General features: G+C 35.0%; 1 protein-coding gene across 3 annotated transcripts in view; it reads left to right on the top strand.

Annotated features, from left to right (window-relative positions):
- Positions 1 to 21,467, top strand: part of LOC119255682 (disks large homolog 2) — an 811,058-nt gene that overhangs the window by 105,551 nt on the left and 684,040 nt on the right. For all 3 annotated transcript variants that reach the window (XM_054699571.1, XM_054699570.1, XM_054699569.1), the window contains exon 3: positions 21,254 to 21,304. In XM_054699571.1, the coding sequence (XP_054555546.1) occupies positions 21,254 to 21,304 (51 nt within the window). The remainder of the gene's footprint in view (positions 1 to 21,253; positions 21,305 to 21,467) is intronic.

Genomic DNA, 21,467 nt, shown 5'->3' with positions numbered 1-21,467 from the left:
GGAGCATGGAATATTGTTTTAATTTATTACTCCTCAGGTATGACTTTCAACCTTGATTAATAAATTAATTGACATATGGATTTTTCTATGTATCACTGCCTTATTAAATATTAAACATATCCTTATTAATTAACCAATCCAGCCATACTCTTTGTCATCTAAGATATAAAAATCACTCTTCAGTGATTTTAAGTAAAAAGGTGAAAGACAAATACCACAAATACTCATGTGGAACACAAAGGAACAAAGCAAAGTAATGAAGAAACTAGACCAAAACAAACCGCAGAAATATGACTACAGGATTGAGGCTAGTAGAGTGGCCTGGTCGGGTGGTGGGGTAGGAAGCGAGGGTGGGAAGGGACTGAATAGTTTATGTGTTTTGGTAGTGGGTATGAGTTTATGACATACATCTAAATAGGTATGAACCTCTACTCCTAAATCTTATACATTAGTTTGAACCAATGTTACCTCAATAAAAAAGTTACAAAATAAATCTAAGATTTAAAAATGACAAAAGGAAGATATAAAAATCACTCTTCAGTGCATTAAAAAAAGTATTACCTTAAAGCAATCATTTCAATAAAGAAATGTATCAGTGACACCTGATTTTGAGTTAATATGACAATATTTACTTTTATCCAAAGCATTTTCTGCAGAGTAGACATGGCCAACATAGCAATGTGTCTTACTTTTGTCATGATTCACAGTGTTTGCTTTGTGATCTTCTGGAATGTCAATATAATTTCACCTATAAGGGAAAATTTTTATTAACATTGCCTTTCTCAATTTCATCTTGATGAAAACAGAAAATTACTCTTCATAGAGAAAGCTACATTTTTTAAAATATGTGAATCCATTTTTTAAAGTACAGGTGTTAGATGCTGTTAACTTTATTCAGAAGATATTTTACATCCTGTTCTTCTTACTTGATAAACCCTTAAGTTATCTTACCATTATGTGGAGGTGAGATTTTAAAGCTTTACAGAAAAAAACTTTAATGCTAATTAGAATATTTACTAATTTAGAGTATTTACTCTCTGTGACATGCTTCCTCCTTTACCAGAGATGGGGGTGTGACCCCTTTTTCCCTCTCTTGGGTCATTTAGTTGCTCAACTTATAAGGTACTAATAAGGTTCCAAATTTTCCAGAATTTGAGTTCTTTGTGCATGAAGGATAGCTTAATGGTATGCCTTGAGCTAACCTTACCTTTTTGCATTTTTTTCAATTTTTTTTTATTTATGTCCTTCCTAGCAGATATGCATGGTGTTGTGCAATGACCCACTTTCTTAACAAAAATAGGCCAGTTCATAATAGCAATAAGGGAAATTCCAAGATGTTAATCCATTCTTGAGATTATTTTTAATGTTCAGCTTCTTACTTCTTTTAATAATTCGGTGTGGAGTCCTCTTTTTTGAAAAACTTACATGAACAATCATTTTCCTTTAGTCTTAAAATTAATGTATGTGAATGTTTTGGATATTCAAAAGATGAAAACAGAACCTTGAAGATTGTAAGTCAACGACATAAGAGTATAGAGTCAGACACTTAGATCAAGTCGGTGATCTTTCTCTGGATTGCACATTTGTTTGGTAATTGAGTTAGAACTAGACTCTAGGTCTTCTGATACCTAGACTGCAAACCATGTGCAATTTAAATGGACACATTTTTATTTTTTATATTTTTGCCTAATATTCTTAAAATTATTTCAAAGACTTTTCAACATATATTTAATGCACATTATCCTTATTTTCATATGCAAATACCAGTTCATCAGTATTTATCCTCTTTATCAATAAGCCAGTGTCTCCAACTATTTTTTGAATGAATTTAGTGCCCTAAAATATATGAAGAAAATTTCCAATTGATAGACAAAGAAGTGAGTGAAGAGAAGTAAGGAAGGAATTTGAATGGAAAAAAGTATTTCAGTGAGGTCACCTAACTGTTCTTTCCCTGTAGCTCCAGAGAATTTCAGATCACTTCAAAACTCCTAACAGGCTTTTTCTGGGTCTACCATAGAAACTCAGGCAGCTGCTATTCCACTGACTACTGTAACCAGTTATGTTTACTGAAAGAGGGACTAGAACATGAAAGTATCTGAAATGTGCAATTGTGACTTACTTTAGCAAAATTATGCACCTTCCATGCGTGATTTGAGTTCACTTCTGGCTCCAGATCCGATTGTGTAATAATAAAGTATATTAAATCATTATGGGTGCTTCATTGGCAGGTGTGGGGTGGTAAACTTGAGGTGTAATCCCACACCTCCAAGTCAATACAGTGTTCTAAAACAATATCACTTAAATAAATCAATTTATACAGCAGCTGACAAAGTTACATTGGGTTGTCTAAAAAGTCATCACATGTGTTTCTGTTTTCTATGCAAAAATGTGTCATGACTTTGATGGCATCCCACTAGCATAGCACTATTTTTTCTAATGGAATCTTACAGATAACATGCTGCTCTAAGAGAAAGGGAAAAAAGAATGAAATAGCAGAAAAAAGAAATCAGACAAAAATGTAGACTACACATTTAAATCTTGCAAGATGTTCTAGGCAATGGAAACCCATTGTAGTCCAGAGAATGCATCAGATCCTCTCTCTTTGATTGTCTCTTAATCTTGATAGAAGGTGAGTCATTTATCTAGATATCTAACATATAGTTCTCATCTCCTTGATTCACCATTTATTTGCCCATTCATTCATCAGGATTATTTGAGCATTGCCAGCCTTGTAAAGCCTTTTTCTAGATCTCTCTTTTACTCTAGTCCAGATTATGTCCATATCGTATAGGATCCCACAGTACTTTCTTTCTACCTTTATCATGATACTTTACCTTACCGCAATACCTGTTTTTCAAACTAGACTCCAAGATTCTTGAACTGTGCTTAAACACTTAGACATCAGTATTGACCATTCATTGGTCCTAATATTAATGTTTTCCCTCACTGGGCCTATGGTGTTCAAAAATTCCAGAGGATAGACCCCCAAGACATGTATGAATGAAAGAATGAATGAATGAGTGAATTTTGTTATTGCTCTTTATTGCTTACTTTCTTACTCCTTGGTTCAACTTTGAACCCGGTGAGAGATAGTTCAGTGACAACTCAAGTATATCTCCAGAGGGCACTTTATGTGGTTATTGCTGCTCATGCTGACCTTTTTGTCCTAATAGCCATTTTTTTTTTTAATTTTTTTTCCTTAATGGGTTGTTCCTTTAATGGTGTACTTTGGCAAAAGTATAAGAATGTCTTTGCCAGTACTTTGCTGCTGGAGGAGCAGGAGGGACAGCAAGGAATATTTAGGGAGAGTTGTGGCTTTGGAGTTGGATTTTGAATTAATTCTTAAAAGAAATGAATCTTGCCTTCAGATTTTACGCTAATATTAACTTGGTTGAAAAATATTTTCTTGCAAAGCTTGTGAAAAGTTTTTTAATTTCCCAAGTTTTCCAAATGAATATTGAGCCAGGAGCCAAAAAATATGAGTGCTTCTGAAACTTCTTGTTTACCCAACCTGGTCAAGGTACTTCACCTCTCTAAGTCTCAGTTTCTTCATATTTAAAGTTGGGATAAAACCATAGTTTACCTTTTTTTTCTTTTTTAGGTTTATTTTTTATTATTTATCTATGCATACAAGAACTGGGGTATAGGTCAGATGTGCAGGGGGTGACAGGATTCACCAGAGACAGAGTGGGGAATTCATGCCACAGTAGCTGGTGATAGCTTGATATCACTGAGACTTTGATCCCTGCACCACCAGAGAGGCCCCCATAGTTTGACTGTTATTAAGATAATGTATGTTGGAACACATTGAGATACTATTAAAACCTATTGATGTATTGGAATAACATCTATAATTGAGGTGATGAAAATAAATTCTAACTTACTCTTTTCTGATTTTTCTGAATTCATATTTTAAATGGACATATTGATTATTCATGTTTCCCCTGCATGAAACCCCATATAAACACACTGTGCACACAAAAAACTTACAACTCTTTTAGTTTTAAATCTAAGAGGCTCCATCAAGAATCTTAAAACTTTTTTCTGCTCTAGTTGTTGAACCCTTGGTAAAAAAATGTTCTCATAAGAGTGCTCGGCATATTTGAAAACTGCTAAGTTGATAGGAAACTGCCTTAAAATGAATCTGAGTGTCCACTGGTAAGCAGCAACAGTAATTTCATCCACTTTGATATTGGGGAACACTGAAAGCTATGAGCCCACTGAAAAGATTTTAGGCAGTAGTGGTTCTATTTTAGAATCTTCTAAAAGATCTCTATATTTTATTTTATTGTTTTGTATCCTTGTTAATATTTTGATAGTATAGGAGTTCTTCTCACAGTGTGTTTGCTGTGGCTCTCCCACCTCCAAAACTCCATAGTCCTCCACCATAGTCCATTATATCCTCCTTCCCTGAATCTAACATCTCCTACCTTTACTCCCCTAATCCCCCTTGAGACCTCAAATCTATGGTCAACTTTTGAACTTTGGTTTTAAAGTTTATTTTTTTGTGTGACTCTGTTTGGTTTCTCTATATTCCACATGTAAGTGATATTATTCTCCTTTTGGCTTACTTTAGTTCATATAAACCTTCCCAGTTCCATTCATGTTGTTGCAAAATGCATGAATGTATCTAAATGATCTCTTCTATAGAATACATTTGCCAAGGCATTTTGCCTGTGTTGGGTATTTTCTGTTTTTCAATCTTATGTTTAAAGCAAGTTTAAATATATATGTAATTACATACATATACGTTATGTAACATGCATACACATAATTGCATATGTATATATTCAATCATATACATATATAATATATAACATTAGCTTATATATATGTAAATGTGTAACATATAAATACATATTACAGAGGGAATACTCCATTTGTGATATATGTAGTATACATATACAAATGCATATTATAATTTGCAATATGTAAATATTCATATATAAATATATATTAAAAGGGAATATTCCTGTTCTATCATTTATTTTAAATAGTCTGAAGGCCTTTACCAAGTATTCATCCCTGAAGATGTCCTTCGTTGACTTTAACAGACAAGAGATGTTAAGTAGTCACTATTTTTTTTTTTTCCATTTTTAGGATAATGTTCATCTGGGCAGATTCTACTATTGATAGTATTGGGAATACTTAGCAATAAGAAGGGGAAAATTCCCTTAAAATTAGACATAGGAAAAATGGATTCTGTAAGGTTAAAATATTTTGTTTTAAAATACCCAAATTTGAAAACAGCAATTGGGTTAAGTAGTTCTCAGTCAGGCATCTTTCATTTCTTGTGAAACAAGGAAATAGAAAACACACAAGCACACTGTCTCTGCATCTTTTAAGCCCTTTGAGTTCAAAGAAAATTGACAAATCACTGTCCAGAGACCTTTAAAACCAAATATATGCTTTGAAAATGGGGACTGTGTGTCTTCATTTGTAGATCTCGATATCTGAAAAAATATAAATGTAATGAGTATAATAAGTATGTATCACCCCTATTATTTTATCATTATATTTCAAATAGGAACATCTATATCTGAAGATTAATTTATTAATCATTGTCATCTTTTTAGAACTTGCTAAAATTATACTAAAAGTAAATATTATTATTTCCTTATTCCCTTAGATTTCAAGCTTCCCAAGGGCAAGAATTATGTTTTATTTATGTTTCTATACATAATACCTAGCTAATTCCTGATCCGAAGTAGATATTTAATAAGTTTATGTTAAATTAAGCTTTGTCAGACCCAACCTTTCAGGCTAGGAGAAATTCTAGGGGTTCCTAGTATCAGCTCCAGGGCTTCACACAGTTATGCATATATTAGATATGTGAGCATATACTGCTTAATGACACTGTTCCCACCTAGATTAATGTGATTTGATCATAGATTATCTCTTACATTTAGAAGATAACTTAGGGGCCTCCCTGTTGGCACAGGAGTTAGTCTCAGTGCTATCAATCTATCACCAGCCACTGTGGCATGAGTTCCATCCCCAGCCAGGGAGCTAACCCACATGGTACAGCAGACCTCTCCTGACTCTCCTGCTGCTCCCCTCAGCAGTGTATTTCAATAGATCTGTCTGTTCTGCTCCCTCTCTGGTGAATCCTCTGCACACACATCCCCACCGTAATTCTGACCTACACCCCAATTCTTACATGCATAAATAAATAAAATAAATATTTTAAAAAATATAGAAGATAACTTACATGTGCAGCATAATGTACTGGAAATAGCTCTAGATTTAGAGGCCAAAAGATTTAGATTCACTGGCTTACTGATTTGCTTTCAGCAAATTATTTATTACCTCTAAGCTATTCACTTATCTGTAAGATTTAGAAGATAATACCTACCCATGTTGGATGAAAATACTTTCATAACCTGTATGAAAATAGTATGTAAATGATAATACTATTCTTAGTATAATCTGAAAAAAATCCATATAAACAACTTGAAACCTGCAATTTTCATATTTTATCAACTGTTGAGGTAAGGGAGTTGAGGGCAGACATAACATTAATAATCAGCTCTCTGTCAAAATCATAAGATACTCAAGAATGGTGAAATAAAACAAAGCAAAGAATGCTTCCCCTTAGTGTCTGATCCAGAAACATTGATCTGACTTTTTTTTTTTTTCTTTTGTAACAAGAAGCCCAAAGCAATTTTGAGAATCACAGAACATAAAAAACTTCTTTCCTGAGATCTTGATGAAATAGCAGATGAATTAGCAGGGTGATATAACTTTATAGCTCTTTTTCTAAGGTTGTGAACAAAGTGATGTGCTTTTAACATCAATGAAAAGATCTCATATGAGCTAGCAAAGAAGGTGGGGATAGTCACTCAGTAAATATTTGTTGATTGATGTATTGATCTTGAATGCTGCTAAAAGGTTGACCTATATTCAGATGAAAAGGGAAACAGCTTATTGTTAGCAATGTTTAAAGTAAAATGATTAGAGAAAAATTAAGGCGTTCACTCCTTTGGAAACTGACAATGGTGAGCACGACATTTGAAATTAAAGGGATTTTAATGATTTATAGCAGATAAGAATCCCTTAATAAAATGTTCAAATTATTGGTTTCTAAGGTATTTATGAAATGACTACTAAAGGGAAGTCATTATGATTGGTGCAACAAGAGGAAAAATATAAAAGATAGTGCTTCATTTAAGCAGGGACATAGTTTGTCAGCATAATTTAAAGAGCTGAACCACAAGGAAGAAGGAATTTACAGTAACAAAGGGACTGTGAGGGCCTCTCTGGGGTTAAAGGCACAGCACTATCAAGCTATTGCCAGCCATTGCTGCAAGAGTTCAATCCCAGGCCGGCCAGGGAGCTAACCCACCTGGCACAGCAGACCTCTCCTGCCCCACCTGCTGCTCCCCTGAGCAGTGTATTTCAGTAGATCTGCCTGTTTTGCTCCCCATTCTCTCTGGTGAATCCTCTCACCCTCCACACCTCTGACTTACACCACAGTTCTTGTACGCATAAATAAATAAATCTTTAAAAATAAAGCTCAAAGGGACTGTGAGACTTACGAACAGGGAGAAAGATTAGTGTTTTAACATCAGATTTCCCTTGATTCAAGCAGGCACTACTACTGTGCCTTCCTTTCTTTCTCCTTCGAAATACTCATCCTTTAATTTTATTCAACACATATTTTCCATGACTGAGGGTTGAAAAAGATGAACAAGATATGTAATTTCAGCTTCATGTTGTATACCACTTTATAAATTTGAGGAATTTGCTTAACTTAGAAACTTGGCTTCCTCAGTAGGAAACTTAACATTAAACATCTGATTCCCATAATTACTTCAGTAATTAGATCAATTAATGACAGTATCTGGCAAGTAGTAGATACTTACCAAGAAAGAGTGGTAGTAGTACATGATTATTAGCAATATTTACTACTATTAACATTGGACGGGGATTAGACTATAAAGAATAGGGTACTGATGTTCAGGAGATTTTTAAGAAAATTAATTTAGACTTTATTGGTGAGGTAGTCTTTGACAGGACTGGTAGATTTCCATATTCTTCAGAGAATCTAACTCCATGTTGGCAGGGAATTTTTTTTTTCTTCAGCTATCTCCATGACACCTCATGATCCTCATGACACAATGGTTATGGTCCTGCACACTATTGCAGACCTAATGTGCACTAGCATGGCAGGTAGCTTAGACATACTGAGATACATCCACAGCAACTCGGGGCAACTACAAGCCAACAAAGGAACCACAGCAGTGCCTGCTGTACACACTGTTGTCCAGGGTCAAAGTTAAACCCAACCAAAGTACCACTGCCTGGAGGGGTTGACAGTCCTATCATAGTGCTGTCCTAACCCAGCAGGTAGGTGGTTGCAGGCCACAAAAGGAATACACTGTGAGTGATTAACTCAGAAAGCCAATGGGGACACTGTTTCAAGATTTCACAAGACATTAGTTGCCCAAGATCAAATCTTCAGTAGCAGCATTACCTAAAACACAGATGGAAATACAGAGCACCAAGGAAAATTAGGGTAACAGAAAAGCATACCCCCAAAGAAGGTACAAAACAGAACTCCAGAAAGAGATCCTAAGGAAATGGAGAGAAGCAAACTACTTGATGAGGAATTCAATGGAGTAGTTATTGAAATGCACATCAATCTTAGGAGAAACATGATGAGATAGAAAATTATAAGGAACATTTAAACAGAAGACATAGATGGAGAATATAGCAATACAATTAGAAAATATAATAAATAGCACACTGACTAAAGCAGAAGAACAAATACATGATTTGAAGAACAAAGCAATAGAGCTCACTCAGAGGGGCAAAATGAAAAAAAAAAATTAAAAAAATGAAGATGCTTTAAGTGAACAATGAGCCAACCTCAAGAGAAATAGCATGCAAATTATGGGGTCACCAAAGAAGAAGGAGAGAAAGAAAAGGTCAGAAAAAACATTTGAGGAACTAAAAGGAGAAAGCTTGCCTAGTCTGGGTGAGAAAGCAGACATTCAGGGATAAGAAGCACAGTGAGTTCCAAATAAAAGAAAACCAAGGAGATGCAAAGAAAGGCATAATTAAAATGGCAAAAATTAAAGATAAGGAGAGGATCTTAAGATCGGAAGAAAAAGAGAGTATGTTAAATGTAAGGGACACTACAAAGGTTTTTAGCAGAATTTTCAACAGAAACTTGCAGGCCAGAAGAAAATGGCATGACATACTCAAATTCATGAAAGAAAAAAAGCTTTCAACCAAGAATTCTATATCTGGTAATACTGTCATTTAGATTTGAAGGACACATTAGCTGTTCTCCAGATAAGCAAAAGCTAAAGGAGTTTATCAATAATAAGCAGGAATTGCAAGAAGAGCTAAAGACATTCATGTAAACTGAATGAATAGGCACTAAGTAAAAGCAGGAAAACATACCAAAGAGGAAAATATATCACTTTGAAAGGTATTCAGAGTAAATGTAGTGAACTACCTACCTCTACAGCAGAGTGAAGACTAGTGAGATAAACTTAATTAGAGCTACAACAATTAGTCAAGGGAATTATATAAAATAAATGAAAAATTAGACAGCAAATATATGAAACATGGAGGGGGGTAAAAGTGAATTTTGAAATATGTTTAAAATATTATTAGCTATCAACATAGTACAGACCATATATACCTTGTGGTAACCACCACACCAAAAAACCTTTTGAAAAAATGCAATGGAAGATGAAAAGAAATTTAAAAATACCACTAAAGACAAATATAAGATTTTTCACAGAAAGAGAAAGAAAGAATTAAGGAACAGAGAACTACAAATATAACAAAAAATCAGCAAAATGGCATTGAATCATTCATGCCATTTACCACTTAAAATTTGAATGGATTGAACTATTCCATCAAAACACATGAATAGGAAAAAATGCTGGATTCAACTCTGCTTCAGGAATAAGGATGGAAAAGAATGAAAGGATATTTCATGCTTCTGGATTGTGAGAATCAATATTGTCAAAATGAACATTTTTACAAAAGTCATATATAAATTCAATGTAATTTCTATTTATATCTTAATGTATTCTTCATAGAAGTAGACCAAAAATTCTAAATTTTGTCTGAACCATAGAAATCCTTAAATATCCAAAAGAATTCTGAGGAAAAAAAAAATTTCAAAATAGCACTATCATGGTTCCTGACTTCATACTACAAAACTGTAGTAATCAAAACAGTAATCAAACCAGATATTGAAATAAAAACCAGCACAGAAATCTATGATATAATAAAAAACACATAAATAAAACCACACAAATATGGACAACCAGTTGACAACAGAGGAGTCAATATCTTACAATAAGGCAAGGAAAGATTGTGCAATACATGTTCTGGGAATAATGTACTGTTCATAAACCATATGATACCTGACACCATATATTAAAATTAATTCAAAAGGAATTAAAGACTTGGATATAAGGGCTGAAACCATAAAGCGCATGGAGGAAAACATAAGATATAAGCTCTTGACACTGATCTAAATGCTGTCGTTTTTGATTTGTCTCCAATAGCAAGAGAAACATGAGAATGTAAAGTGGGGCTACAACAAAATAAAATCTTCTCCATAGTGAAAAAAAGCATTTTTTTTTTAAAGATTTATTTATTCAAGCACTGGGTACAGTCTGAAGCGCGGGAGGGTGAGAGAATTCACCAGAGCCAGAGTGGGGAGCAGAGTAGGCAGACTGACGAAGGACACTGCTGAGGGGAGCAGTGGGTGGCAGGAGTGGTCTGCACGCCATGTGGGACCCTCACCCGGCGGCCTGGGATAGAGCAGGTGCTGCAGAGGCTGCGGGCAGCTTCACAGCCCAGCGCTCAACCGCTGTGCCACCTGGGAGGCCCTGAAAAAAGCATTTATTGAAATTTAAATGCAGTCTACTGAACGGGAGAAGATATTTGCAAACCATATGTCAGGTTAATAACATCCATAATACATGATCAGTTCCTGATACTCAACAAAATCATTGGGCAGAGGGTCTAAATAGGCAGCCCACTAAGGAAGACATGCAGATCATCAACAGACACATGAAACAATGGTTTATATTTCTTATCATTAGGTCAATGTAAATCAAAATCACAATGAGATGTCACTTCACACAGGTCAGAATAGCTTTTGCCAAAAAAAAAAAAAATCAGGAAATTTTGAGTGTTGGCAGGGATGTAAAGAAGAGGGAATGTTGTTGGGAATGTAAATTCCTAACTATGTGGAGTTTCCTCAAAATGACATTGAATCATTTATACCATTTACCATCAGCCAGTATGGAAAACTGTATGGAGTTTCCTCAAAAAATTTAAAATTCTGTCAATCAAAATACTATCTACCATATGATCATGCACTCTCAGCGAGAAGATTATGAAAACACTTACTCAAAAAGATTTATGTACCATGTCCCCCGATGTTCATTTCAGCACTGTTCACAGTAGCTGAGATATGGAAACAATCCGCATGTCCTATATAGATGGATATAGAACATGTGGTGTATATGCACAATGGGCTGCTCCCCATTCATAGTCCAGTACACTTGAAACCTGTATAGCATTATAAACTAATACCTTAATAAAAAATATAAAATAATATTTTTCCATCTAAGTTAGTAGTAATTCCTTCTTTGCTTCATGCCATTTTGGTTTACAGAGGTTTCATAGGAACACTCTACTTTTGGGTAACAGTATGAAAAACCTATATATTAAATAGAGGATGCTCTTAACAGATATAGAGAGTACACTGGAGGAAAAGATGATTGTAATTAGGCAAGATGATTACTTTTGTTTTAGAATTTTTGAGAATGGGATGATATTAGGGCATGCCCTTATAAATAACTGAGGTGACAACTCAGGTAAAGATTGTATGATGATAAGGGGGCAGATGTTGGCAAAATGGTCATACCTGGAAGAAAAAAAAAATACTGTAGGGAGGAGACCAGTGAGGATATACACATGAAAGAAAAGAAGGGGGAATTTCAATCGGTGGTCCCTTCAGAGTGTCCAATATGCATGAACACCAGGGAAGAGAAAGCCTAGGGAAAGATCATTGTATTCAAATGTAGGAAAAAGTCCCTACTGATTCTTAAGAACTCAGCTTTTAAATGGTGGTGAAACACAAACCAGGTGCAGGATTGTGAGGGAAAAAACAGGCAATGAAGAAGTGGAGGTCACTGAAATTGTGCCCCATTCTTTAGTTGTACTATATAATAAGAGAAAATATACCTCCCAACATCATCCTATTTGTGAAGTTTCATCTTATGGTTCAAAACACTCTTTGATTTTGTTTCATTAAATATTTTGGTCATGTTCTTTGAGTTCTTAATTCTCTTGAACACTTGATTTACAGTGGGCTAAGTGGCTTGTATTTGGGTGTATGGAGGTGAAGGATGGGACTTGATAGGACAAAAATCCAGTGCACTATGACTTCACAATCATTCATCAAATGTGTTTTTAGCATCCTTTACTGCTCATGGGAAGCATCCTTAAATCTGAGACTTTTTTTTTAAGATTTATTTATTTATGCATATAAGAGCCGGGCTACAGGCCAGAGATGCGGGGGGTGAGAGGATCCACCAGAGACAGAGCGGGGAACAGAACAGGCAGATCTACTGAAATACGCCACTGAGGGCAGCAGCAGGCGAGACAGAAAAGGTCTGCTTCGCCATGTGGGTTACTCTGTGGCCTCCAGGGATCTAATTCCTGCTGCAGAGGCTGTGGATTGCTTCATTAGTGTGGTGCTTAACCTATTGCCCAAGAGGGAGGCCCAAATCTGAGAATATTTAAAGCTAAAGAACAAAAAGCCTGCCAAGTGAAAGCATTAAAAACACCTGTTATTACACTCTCTAGCATATGGTGCTAAAAAAAAGGTAGCAAAATTGGTAAGATGTGTTATTTCCAAATCAGAGACAAACCCAGCTCTGAATTTAAGTGACTATTTTACCTTCATTACAGGAATCTTTAATCAAGAAGAAACGGGATATATATGAAATGATTTTCTTTTTATAAGAGCCCTACATTATCTTCCCTGATTTCTCCCGACAGAAGCACCACTAAATTTTAATCCCAATGTTATTGGTTAAAAGCTGCTTAATTTTGGGAAAAAAAAAAAAAAAACTATAGTTTTTTTTTTATTTAATAAAAAACATAATTATTAAGTTTATGGCCACTTTTTTTGATCCCAAATTATGTGTTAGAAAGTCTTAATAACAAAGGCAGAGAAAACAACAAAACCAGAAGAAAATTGTTTAAAAATATAAATGATTATAGAATATTGGTTAATTTTTCACTCTTAGGTAGAAGTTGTGACTTAGCAGCTCCTTGATCTCAGAAATTTGTTTAATTAAGATTAGCTTTTAACTTGAAATCAGGGTTTATTGTAGAATACATTTAATTGTTTTCTTACCAAAATTAGAATCTTAACTTGAAATATCAATTATTTTATAGATTGTATTAATAAAAACAATAAATAGTGTTACTGTCTTATAAAACTGCATATTTTTAAAACAGCCTCATAATAAATGAGGTATTCATAAAATAACCAGATGTATACCTGAGATCAAAACAGGTGTTCTATAGAGCTTCAACAGAAAATCTATTGCTTTCTTCTAAAACATTTCAATGAACAATACTGACACAGAAAGGTGTATAATACATTGCAAAGATGAATTCTAAAAGCTTGTAAATGATTGCACTTTTATTGGAATTCTGGCCTTCTGGATTCCTGAATCTAAGTTTTTCATTTTTCTATGATAATTCATTTTAATATGAAGAGAGAACACAATTTAGGCAGTGGAGATAGCCTAGGAGTTGGGACATTAGTTAGAGAAAGTGATAGAGAGCTTTGTCGTGTGCTGCGAATCTTCAGGCTTTATCTAATGATGCTCTCTTCCTGATGAGAAAGTCCATGTGGGTCTATTTTTAAGTACTTGATTGTTTTTCATCCATTCAGCAGAAACATTTCAAGTTAAATGTGATAAAAAGATGGATATAGTGAACAACTGCTTTTCTGTTTTTGTTTTGTTTTGTTTTGTTTTTTTCCTCTTTTGGATTGAGGTAGAGCAAAACACCTTTATCTTTTTTTCTTTTTCCTTTATCAAAGAGAAAAAGCTACCCCTTGTTTTGTCCAGAATACTCGATATCTTTGAGGAGTAAAAGTAGAATGGGTCATATTCAGTTCACTTACGGCAGGAATATAGGGGAACCAAAAAATACATCAGTGTAAAAAAAATAATAACAATACAAAACACAGCAAAATAAAACTAGAGAAGTATAAATCTGAGACATCCTGCAGGGGGGGAGGGAGAGGGATGAGAGGGAGGGAGGAAGGAGCACAGGGGACTGAAGTGATGGTGCACGGGTGCCTTGGGGAAGGAAATTCTGTGGGGACTACACCTGGCAGGGGAGAAGCAAATATTGTTTAAAAATGAACAATGATGTACAAAATAAAAATAAATAAAATTAAAAAAGTAGTATAGGTTGCTGATGGTGACATCAAGTGCAGCTTAAGAGAGAGGGTGATTCTGCTGTTTAGTTTCCTCCCTTATGTGGAACCTCACAGGTTAAAGGTGAAGGGACATGGAAGTTAGAGAACTAACATCTGGTAGAATTTTGAGTTGTGGATTGTATCGTTGGAGCAGAAAGTAAGAAAAATTCATAATGAGTTGGGTTGGATACACATTGACCAAGTGGACAAAGTAAACATGATTTAAATAATGGATGTGGAGGAAAGCTCTTCAAAGGGATCATCTCTCCGTGCGAGAAAATTGAAGACACAAGAGCTCGCCAAAGTTTTCCAGCATGTTAAATCAGAGAATGAAGACTGCAGTGTCTTCTGACAGCGAGGCCTGCACTGTCTTGAGCAGAGCATTATGAAGTGCTGAATGCTTGCCTCTCTACCTTGGCAGGAGGGTCTCTTTCCAACTCAATGTGATGAATGCCTTTCCAGGAACACACTCAGATCATATCACCTTCTCCATGAATTCTGATTCCCTTCAGGTGCCATCACCTGCTCCCTCCTTGATGTCACCTCTGCAGGTGTCTGTCTCTCTACAGACAGCTATATAGTAGCTACCTCACTTTGTACTACACAGAATTATTTCAGGGCACAAACTGTATCTCACTCATCTCTTCATGTCCTGGACTTACTGAGTATCATAGCACTTGGTGAGAGCTTAGTAAATGCTATGTTTTATTTCAAGTAGCAGGTATGTAAATTAGAATTTGCCAATGCAAGTGTATAAAAACTTCCCTGAGATGGAGAGATAAATTCAAGTTGTAGTTCATTGGGGAAGACAGTTGTTAGGGGCTGCAAATATTTATTTGAAGATAAAGAAGCATGAAATGTTAATTCAGTTTTGGAGATCTCATGTAACTTGGTTCTAAAGATGTTTATTTACTTGTATATATTTTACATCGGTGTTCATTTTTATACATTGTTTGCTTTCTTTTCTCAGGTGTGGTCCCCATAGAATTTCCCCCACCAATTCACCTGTGCACCATCACCACATCTCCCTCCTTCCGATTCCTCTCCCCTGCCTCCCCTGCAGGATGTCTCTGGTTTATAATTGACTGTTTGTTTTGTTTTATTTTATTGTGTTTTGTACTGTTATTATTTTTTAACCTACTATGAACAAGGCATGATTTGAGAAGCCACGATGGTAAAAATGAGTAAGATAATCTCTATCTTCATGAAAAATGGGATGCATTGAGAGCATCCATAAGGGAGCAAGGGCAATAGCAGAGCAACATAATGGCCAAGACTGGGCAGAAGGATGTAAAAATGAAAATGCAACAGAGAGTGGTCCAACAGAGCTAACAGTGAAAGCCACACTGATCTGGTATGGGGGAGGAAGCTAAGATGATTGCTGATGGAACCAGGAAAAAGGTGTTTGGGATAGAAAAGGGTTTTGTTGAATTTTGTAGAAGAAAGCAAGTATATGTGTTTATTAAATGATGCTGTATATTATTGGGGTATCAGTAAACATTCAATATTTGAGTAAGTAACTTCATTTATTCTTTCCAAGAATTTCATGAGAAAATTGTAAAGGATTATAGCTAAATTTTATTTTACCCCTAAGTTGTATGCTGTTTTACAGAAATTATATAATCTCCCTAATTAGCATTTGAGGGAAGTACTATTGTTAGTGCCATCTGACATGTGAGGAAACTGAGGTTTTGAGGCTTTAAAGAAATTGCCCACATTCACAGATCTCATAAATATTGTAACTGTGATTCAAACTCTTGGGGTTTTTTACTGACTAACCCATGTTCTTACTTGCTTATCACAACAGAGTATACATAAGAGATTCTAAAGTAAGAAGCAATAAGACATCAAGACACATTTGCAATAGAGATCCTCCAATAAGAAGAAAGGGAAAGCTAAATATTGACAAGGAACTAAGAAAGAGGAATGCAAGTGTGTGTGTGTGTGTGTGTGTGTGTGTGTAGATTTACAGGGTGTTTGATGATGGTTGTAACTCTATAGCGAGTATTCATGAAAAGAGCTGATCTTGGAGGGCAAGATACCTAAACTGAGAATGTGTAAAGGCCTGGGCCCTATAGAAACCATGATCTTCTGAGAGATCATCAGACTTTACCCATCTAGCAAATCTCATTTATTGATTCACTGTTTCTTCATTCGCACAGTCAGAGTGCTATCCACGCGCTAGACACTGTTAATATGCTGTAGCCACTGATGAAGCAGAGTGATCTGGTGCTGTCTTGCTCTGGGGGTCACAAGGTGTTCATGAACATCACATAGCTCCTAAAGACTAATGACAGATTTTTATGCTATAACAGTAAGATACAGAGATGTCTTGTTTACTCTGTCATAATCACTTATAATAAGGGGTAAAATGAGTATGTCATCAGATCATATTCTATACTACTGAAATTCAATTTATATACACAGGAAATAGTCATTAAGACTGCAGAAAACTTGCATATAGTGACAAAGTGGGTGTGAAACTGGTTTACTTTGTATAATGGATATCATACTTGTACCAGGCCCTAATATGTTTATGTTTAGTGTCTCTATAAGAACTGTCTGTTTCCTGAGAATATGCGCCATATTGTAAAATATTTTCTGGTTTGTCATACCACTTGGCGTATAATATATGCTCAATAATTTTTCACTGGGTGGAATTGTGTTTATTCTAAATAAGCCAACACTTTGATATTTCTGTTTCACCTATTTCCACACGTTATAATATTTGTCATGGAAATATTTAAAAATTCATTCATCTCTGATTTGAATATGCTATTAGTTTTAGTGAAATCAGAAGTGCAGCAAAACCAAAAACTTTCAGAGAATCATTACTTAAGGTTCCAATTAAAAACATTAAAACCTGGAATAGTTTGCACATGTTATTCATGAAAAATCTCTTTTGAGGAGATAAAAATACATCTCAAAATGAAGCTAAATCATCATCCAGGTAGGCGGTGACTATGGCATTGAAGAAAAAAAATGAGAGTGAATTTAAAGGCTATCAGAGAGAAAAAAGTATGTAAAATATCCAAAGTTTATGAAATTAGAATTTTAAATATCAAGTTTGAATGTGAGTGGGTCACTCTCTTGTTTTAACTCCCATATGATGCCAGGAAGGCTACATGCCCAGAACAGGACAACATGTGGCATCCATTTGATTTTCTGGCCACCATGGAAACCTACCAGCTGTCACCACAGAACGATTAGGTTTAGAAAAATCAAGAAAAGCACATTTCAAAACTGGGAAATTCCATTATTTTATTGACCTCCCCTGTCTTCAAAACTGCCAGTCATGTCTCCTATTTAGTCTTCAAGTTGGAGAACACACTCTAAGTGACAGTGTCAAACCTGAGCTAACTGGAAACCTGGTCATGCAACTTCCCAGGGTCCCAAACTACTAGCACCAAACAGTAGGAGGCTGCTGAAACATCACAGTACTGGTCAAGAACAAAGAAATGTATTTGAGAGAACTCCTTTAAGGAATAATTGAATGACATATATTGATAAGTTAAGACAATCGAATGTAGACTTGCCAGAAGAGGATGAATCCCATTCATAATTCATTATCTATTTGCTTTTTTTATATTTTCCTGAGTGAGAATCACTAAATTGTTGCTAGAAATAAACTCTGTACCATTCAATAAGTAACCATTCCTCTACATAAAAGTGCAAAAATATTTAAATTTGTATTGCTATCCTCATTTAAAAAGTCACTAAATTTTCACAAATGTCACTGCCAAATCTTAGGTACTTTTGACTGAAATGGAGATATTCTTAGTTCTTCTTTCTACTTCATCCTTTCACCCAAGGTCTTTGCCAGATGAGCTTGTAAAAAATCTTATCTTAGGGACCCTTAGGCAGAATACAGATCATGATTTCCTAGCAATGAAGAATAGACTGTAGATCCTCTGAAATGTGTTTCCTGAATTCCCTCACCGACTCTCTGAAATGTTTTTCCTGAATTCCCACAGTGCCACCTGTAATTCTACATGTTAGGTTTTCCTTAATTAATGGTTGAGAAGACATTAATGCTGTAGTCATTAGTGCCTCTTTTAAAAGGAAGTTTACCTCCCAACCCAGATATCATCTTTCCTTCTTATAAAGAGATCCTGGATACACTTTCATCAAAATGACTTTATTTTGGGGGTTTTAAACAAATGACTCTAGTAGTAAATATAAGCCTATCTAACTAACCAGGGAATTTTCAAATATCAATTAAGATATGTTTTTATGTGGCTTCTAGGATACAGAAGTCAGATTATATGATAATAGAAATGTTAAGCAAAGATTTTGTAAGATTACAACTATGCAATGTATGCCACATACATTTTTAAAAGCTATATTATCTTTTTAAAAAATTCTGTTGAAATACCGTTGGTTTATGTCGTGGTTTACGTCATTTAAGCACTTCCTAACAGAATTTCTTTCACCCTGAGCCTTTATATATTTATTATCAGAGCCTTGCTTATTTTCTTCTCTCTAAAGCTGAGTTTTACTCCTGGGTCTGCAGCCCTTGAATAATGGGAGGGATTTTGCACTAGAGAAGCAGTGGAGCAAAGCTTCACGGAGCCAAACTGTGAGAATGAAAACACATCACATTATTTCAATCTTCTCACTTTATTCACTAAGGAAAATTATTTTAAAATACAAGTAAAAAGTAATTAGTATGGAGACCTACACAAGGCAGTTTGAGGTTTGCTTTTTACTTTTACATGTGAAGAAAAAGTCTCCATAAAGTAGCTAAAGCTTTCTAGCCTTATCAAATCCTTCTCTTTGAGTCATTAAATTACTGAAGCCCAGAAAATCAAATTTGGTTTTGGGTTGTTTGATAATATAGTAATGCAGTAAAATGTGATTCACCAATTAGTTCATGTAATTAGAAAATCAAAAACATGTTCAGTGGCTATTGTACACATATAAGTAACATCTGCCATTCTTTATATTCGCTGATTATAGTTATACGTTCAGTTGATGATACTACTCCCAAATATATTATGGAAAGGAACCCACAAATATCTGTGTTTTTAATTCAAATAAATAAATTCTTACGTTCAGTCATTCATTTTCTCCTGCTGTGTTCCTTCATTATTTTCTGTTTTTGCCAAACTCTATTGGTCCTGGCCCTGTAGAGTTTTCAATCTCTAAGAGCTTATGTTTAAATTCTTCTAAGGAAGGGGCCTCCCCGGTGGCGCAGCGGTTGAGCGCTGGGTTGTGAAGCTGCCCGCAGCCTCCGCAGCGCAGTTTCAATCCCCGGCTGCTCCCCGGCCGAGGGTCCCACATGGCACACAGACCTCTCCTGCCACCCGCTGCTCCCCTCAGCAGTGTAGTTCGTCAGTCTGCCTGTTCTGTTCCCCGCTCTGGCTCTGGTGAATTCTCTCACCCTCCCGTGCTTCTGACTGTACCCAGTGCTTGTATAAATAAATAAATCTTAAAAAAAAGTCATTTTATAATTGGAAGTGTAATTCCCATTGTAGCCACACATCCTAATGTTTGTGTTGTATGTTCTACAGTTGTAGTGCATACATTTATTTTTCTACATGTAAGTTAAACAAATCAATTTTGGAAGGAATTATGGTAGTAATAGAGTACAGAGCTATAGCACTGCATTTGGCAAAAAATTGGAAAGAAAAAAATATCCATGTCTTACATATTAATATAGAGTAGGAAAATAAAAATGCTAATTTTTTAGTTAATATTTTTTAAAGTATCTAAATGGAGTAACTTATTTTATTCCTAGACATGCAAATAAACTACTTGCATTTAAGCCTTTTGCAGGGGGATGGGGAGGAGTTAAGCTAAAAGCATTAAGTTACTGAAATAGTTGAAGCAATTATTTTTTATTTTGAGATAGTTTTTGCAGTTAGTAATACCATCAGTAAGCATTATTTTTGCAAGATGTTTCCACATTTTTGGTTTTATTTGACTTATCTCTACTATAGCCTCTCTGAAGTATTTTCTTGCTCAGTGGTTTTGCTGGCAAAGGACTCTGCAGTGGACAAAAATGGGAATTGAATATTTGTTAAATTATTATGAGGCAGTTCTTATGTTCTGTAGGCATATTTGTTGAGTCTAAGGTATATATTATATGTTATAGAGTTATACTTAAATGCTTTCTCTCTAAGTTTAAAGGATTCAAGGATTGTTTGGATAGGTAAAATGGTTTCTCCCTAGGAATCTCAAACATCATCTACTTTGTTCTTTTCTTATTACTGCTGAAGTATATGGACATGGTCATGTGATCGATGGTTTCCAATAAGCAGAGCAAGAAGATAATGGGGCTAAATTATCTAATTTTGAGTCAATTAAAGAAAAGCTATTCTTTGGTTGACATTCTATTGCTACCCTTACTAGTGATTGTTTTTTTCTCCCTTCCTCCCCTACTGATTTTTAATGTCAGATTTTAGTGTTCACTTGTGGAAATTTAAACATATATTAGAATGACTTCTCTTTAATTCTAATATTTTTCCTAGAGGGTTTGTCCTGATTTTAACTCACAATATATTTTTATATCTCCCCCAAGTACAAAACTCTGAAGAACACAATTAGCTTTATTTTTTTATTTTTATTTTGTAGGATCTAACTCACCTATTTTAGAGTAGCTTGGACTATATTTAAGTTGTATAAAGACATGCAGACACTAATACCAAGAAAATGGTTTATTCTAAACTAGAATGAAATCTGACCCCAGGTGTTATTAAAAATTGCTACTATCTTTTCCTCAACATGAATTTAATCATTCTGTATTTTTTTTACCATTTTTAGGTCAATGGAACAGAAATTGAATATGAATTTGAAGAAATTACATTGGAAAGGGTAAGAATAATCCAATAATCCAAAGCCCCAATCTTGCATTACATGTTCTGTGTTCTCTTGGGTTGTTTTGAAATCATGCTTCCAGTGTAGGACATGGAGGAAAGCAGACAATATTTCCAGAATGTTCAGTATGTTAATTGCACTGCCAGAATTGGAGAAATGA

This window comes from Talpa occidentalis, unplaced genomic scaffold (assembly GCF_014898055.3).
Source record: "Talpa occidentalis isolate TD23 unplaced genomic scaffold, MPIMG_talOcc4v2.1 talOcc4.3, whole genome shotgun sequence".
NCBI classification, from domain to species: domain Eukaryota; kingdom Metazoa; phylum Chordata; class Mammalia; order Eulipotyphla; family Talpidae; genus Talpa; species Talpa occidentalis.
Note: the sequence above shows the minus strand (reverse complement) of the source record. Positions and strands in the feature narration are given on the sequence as shown.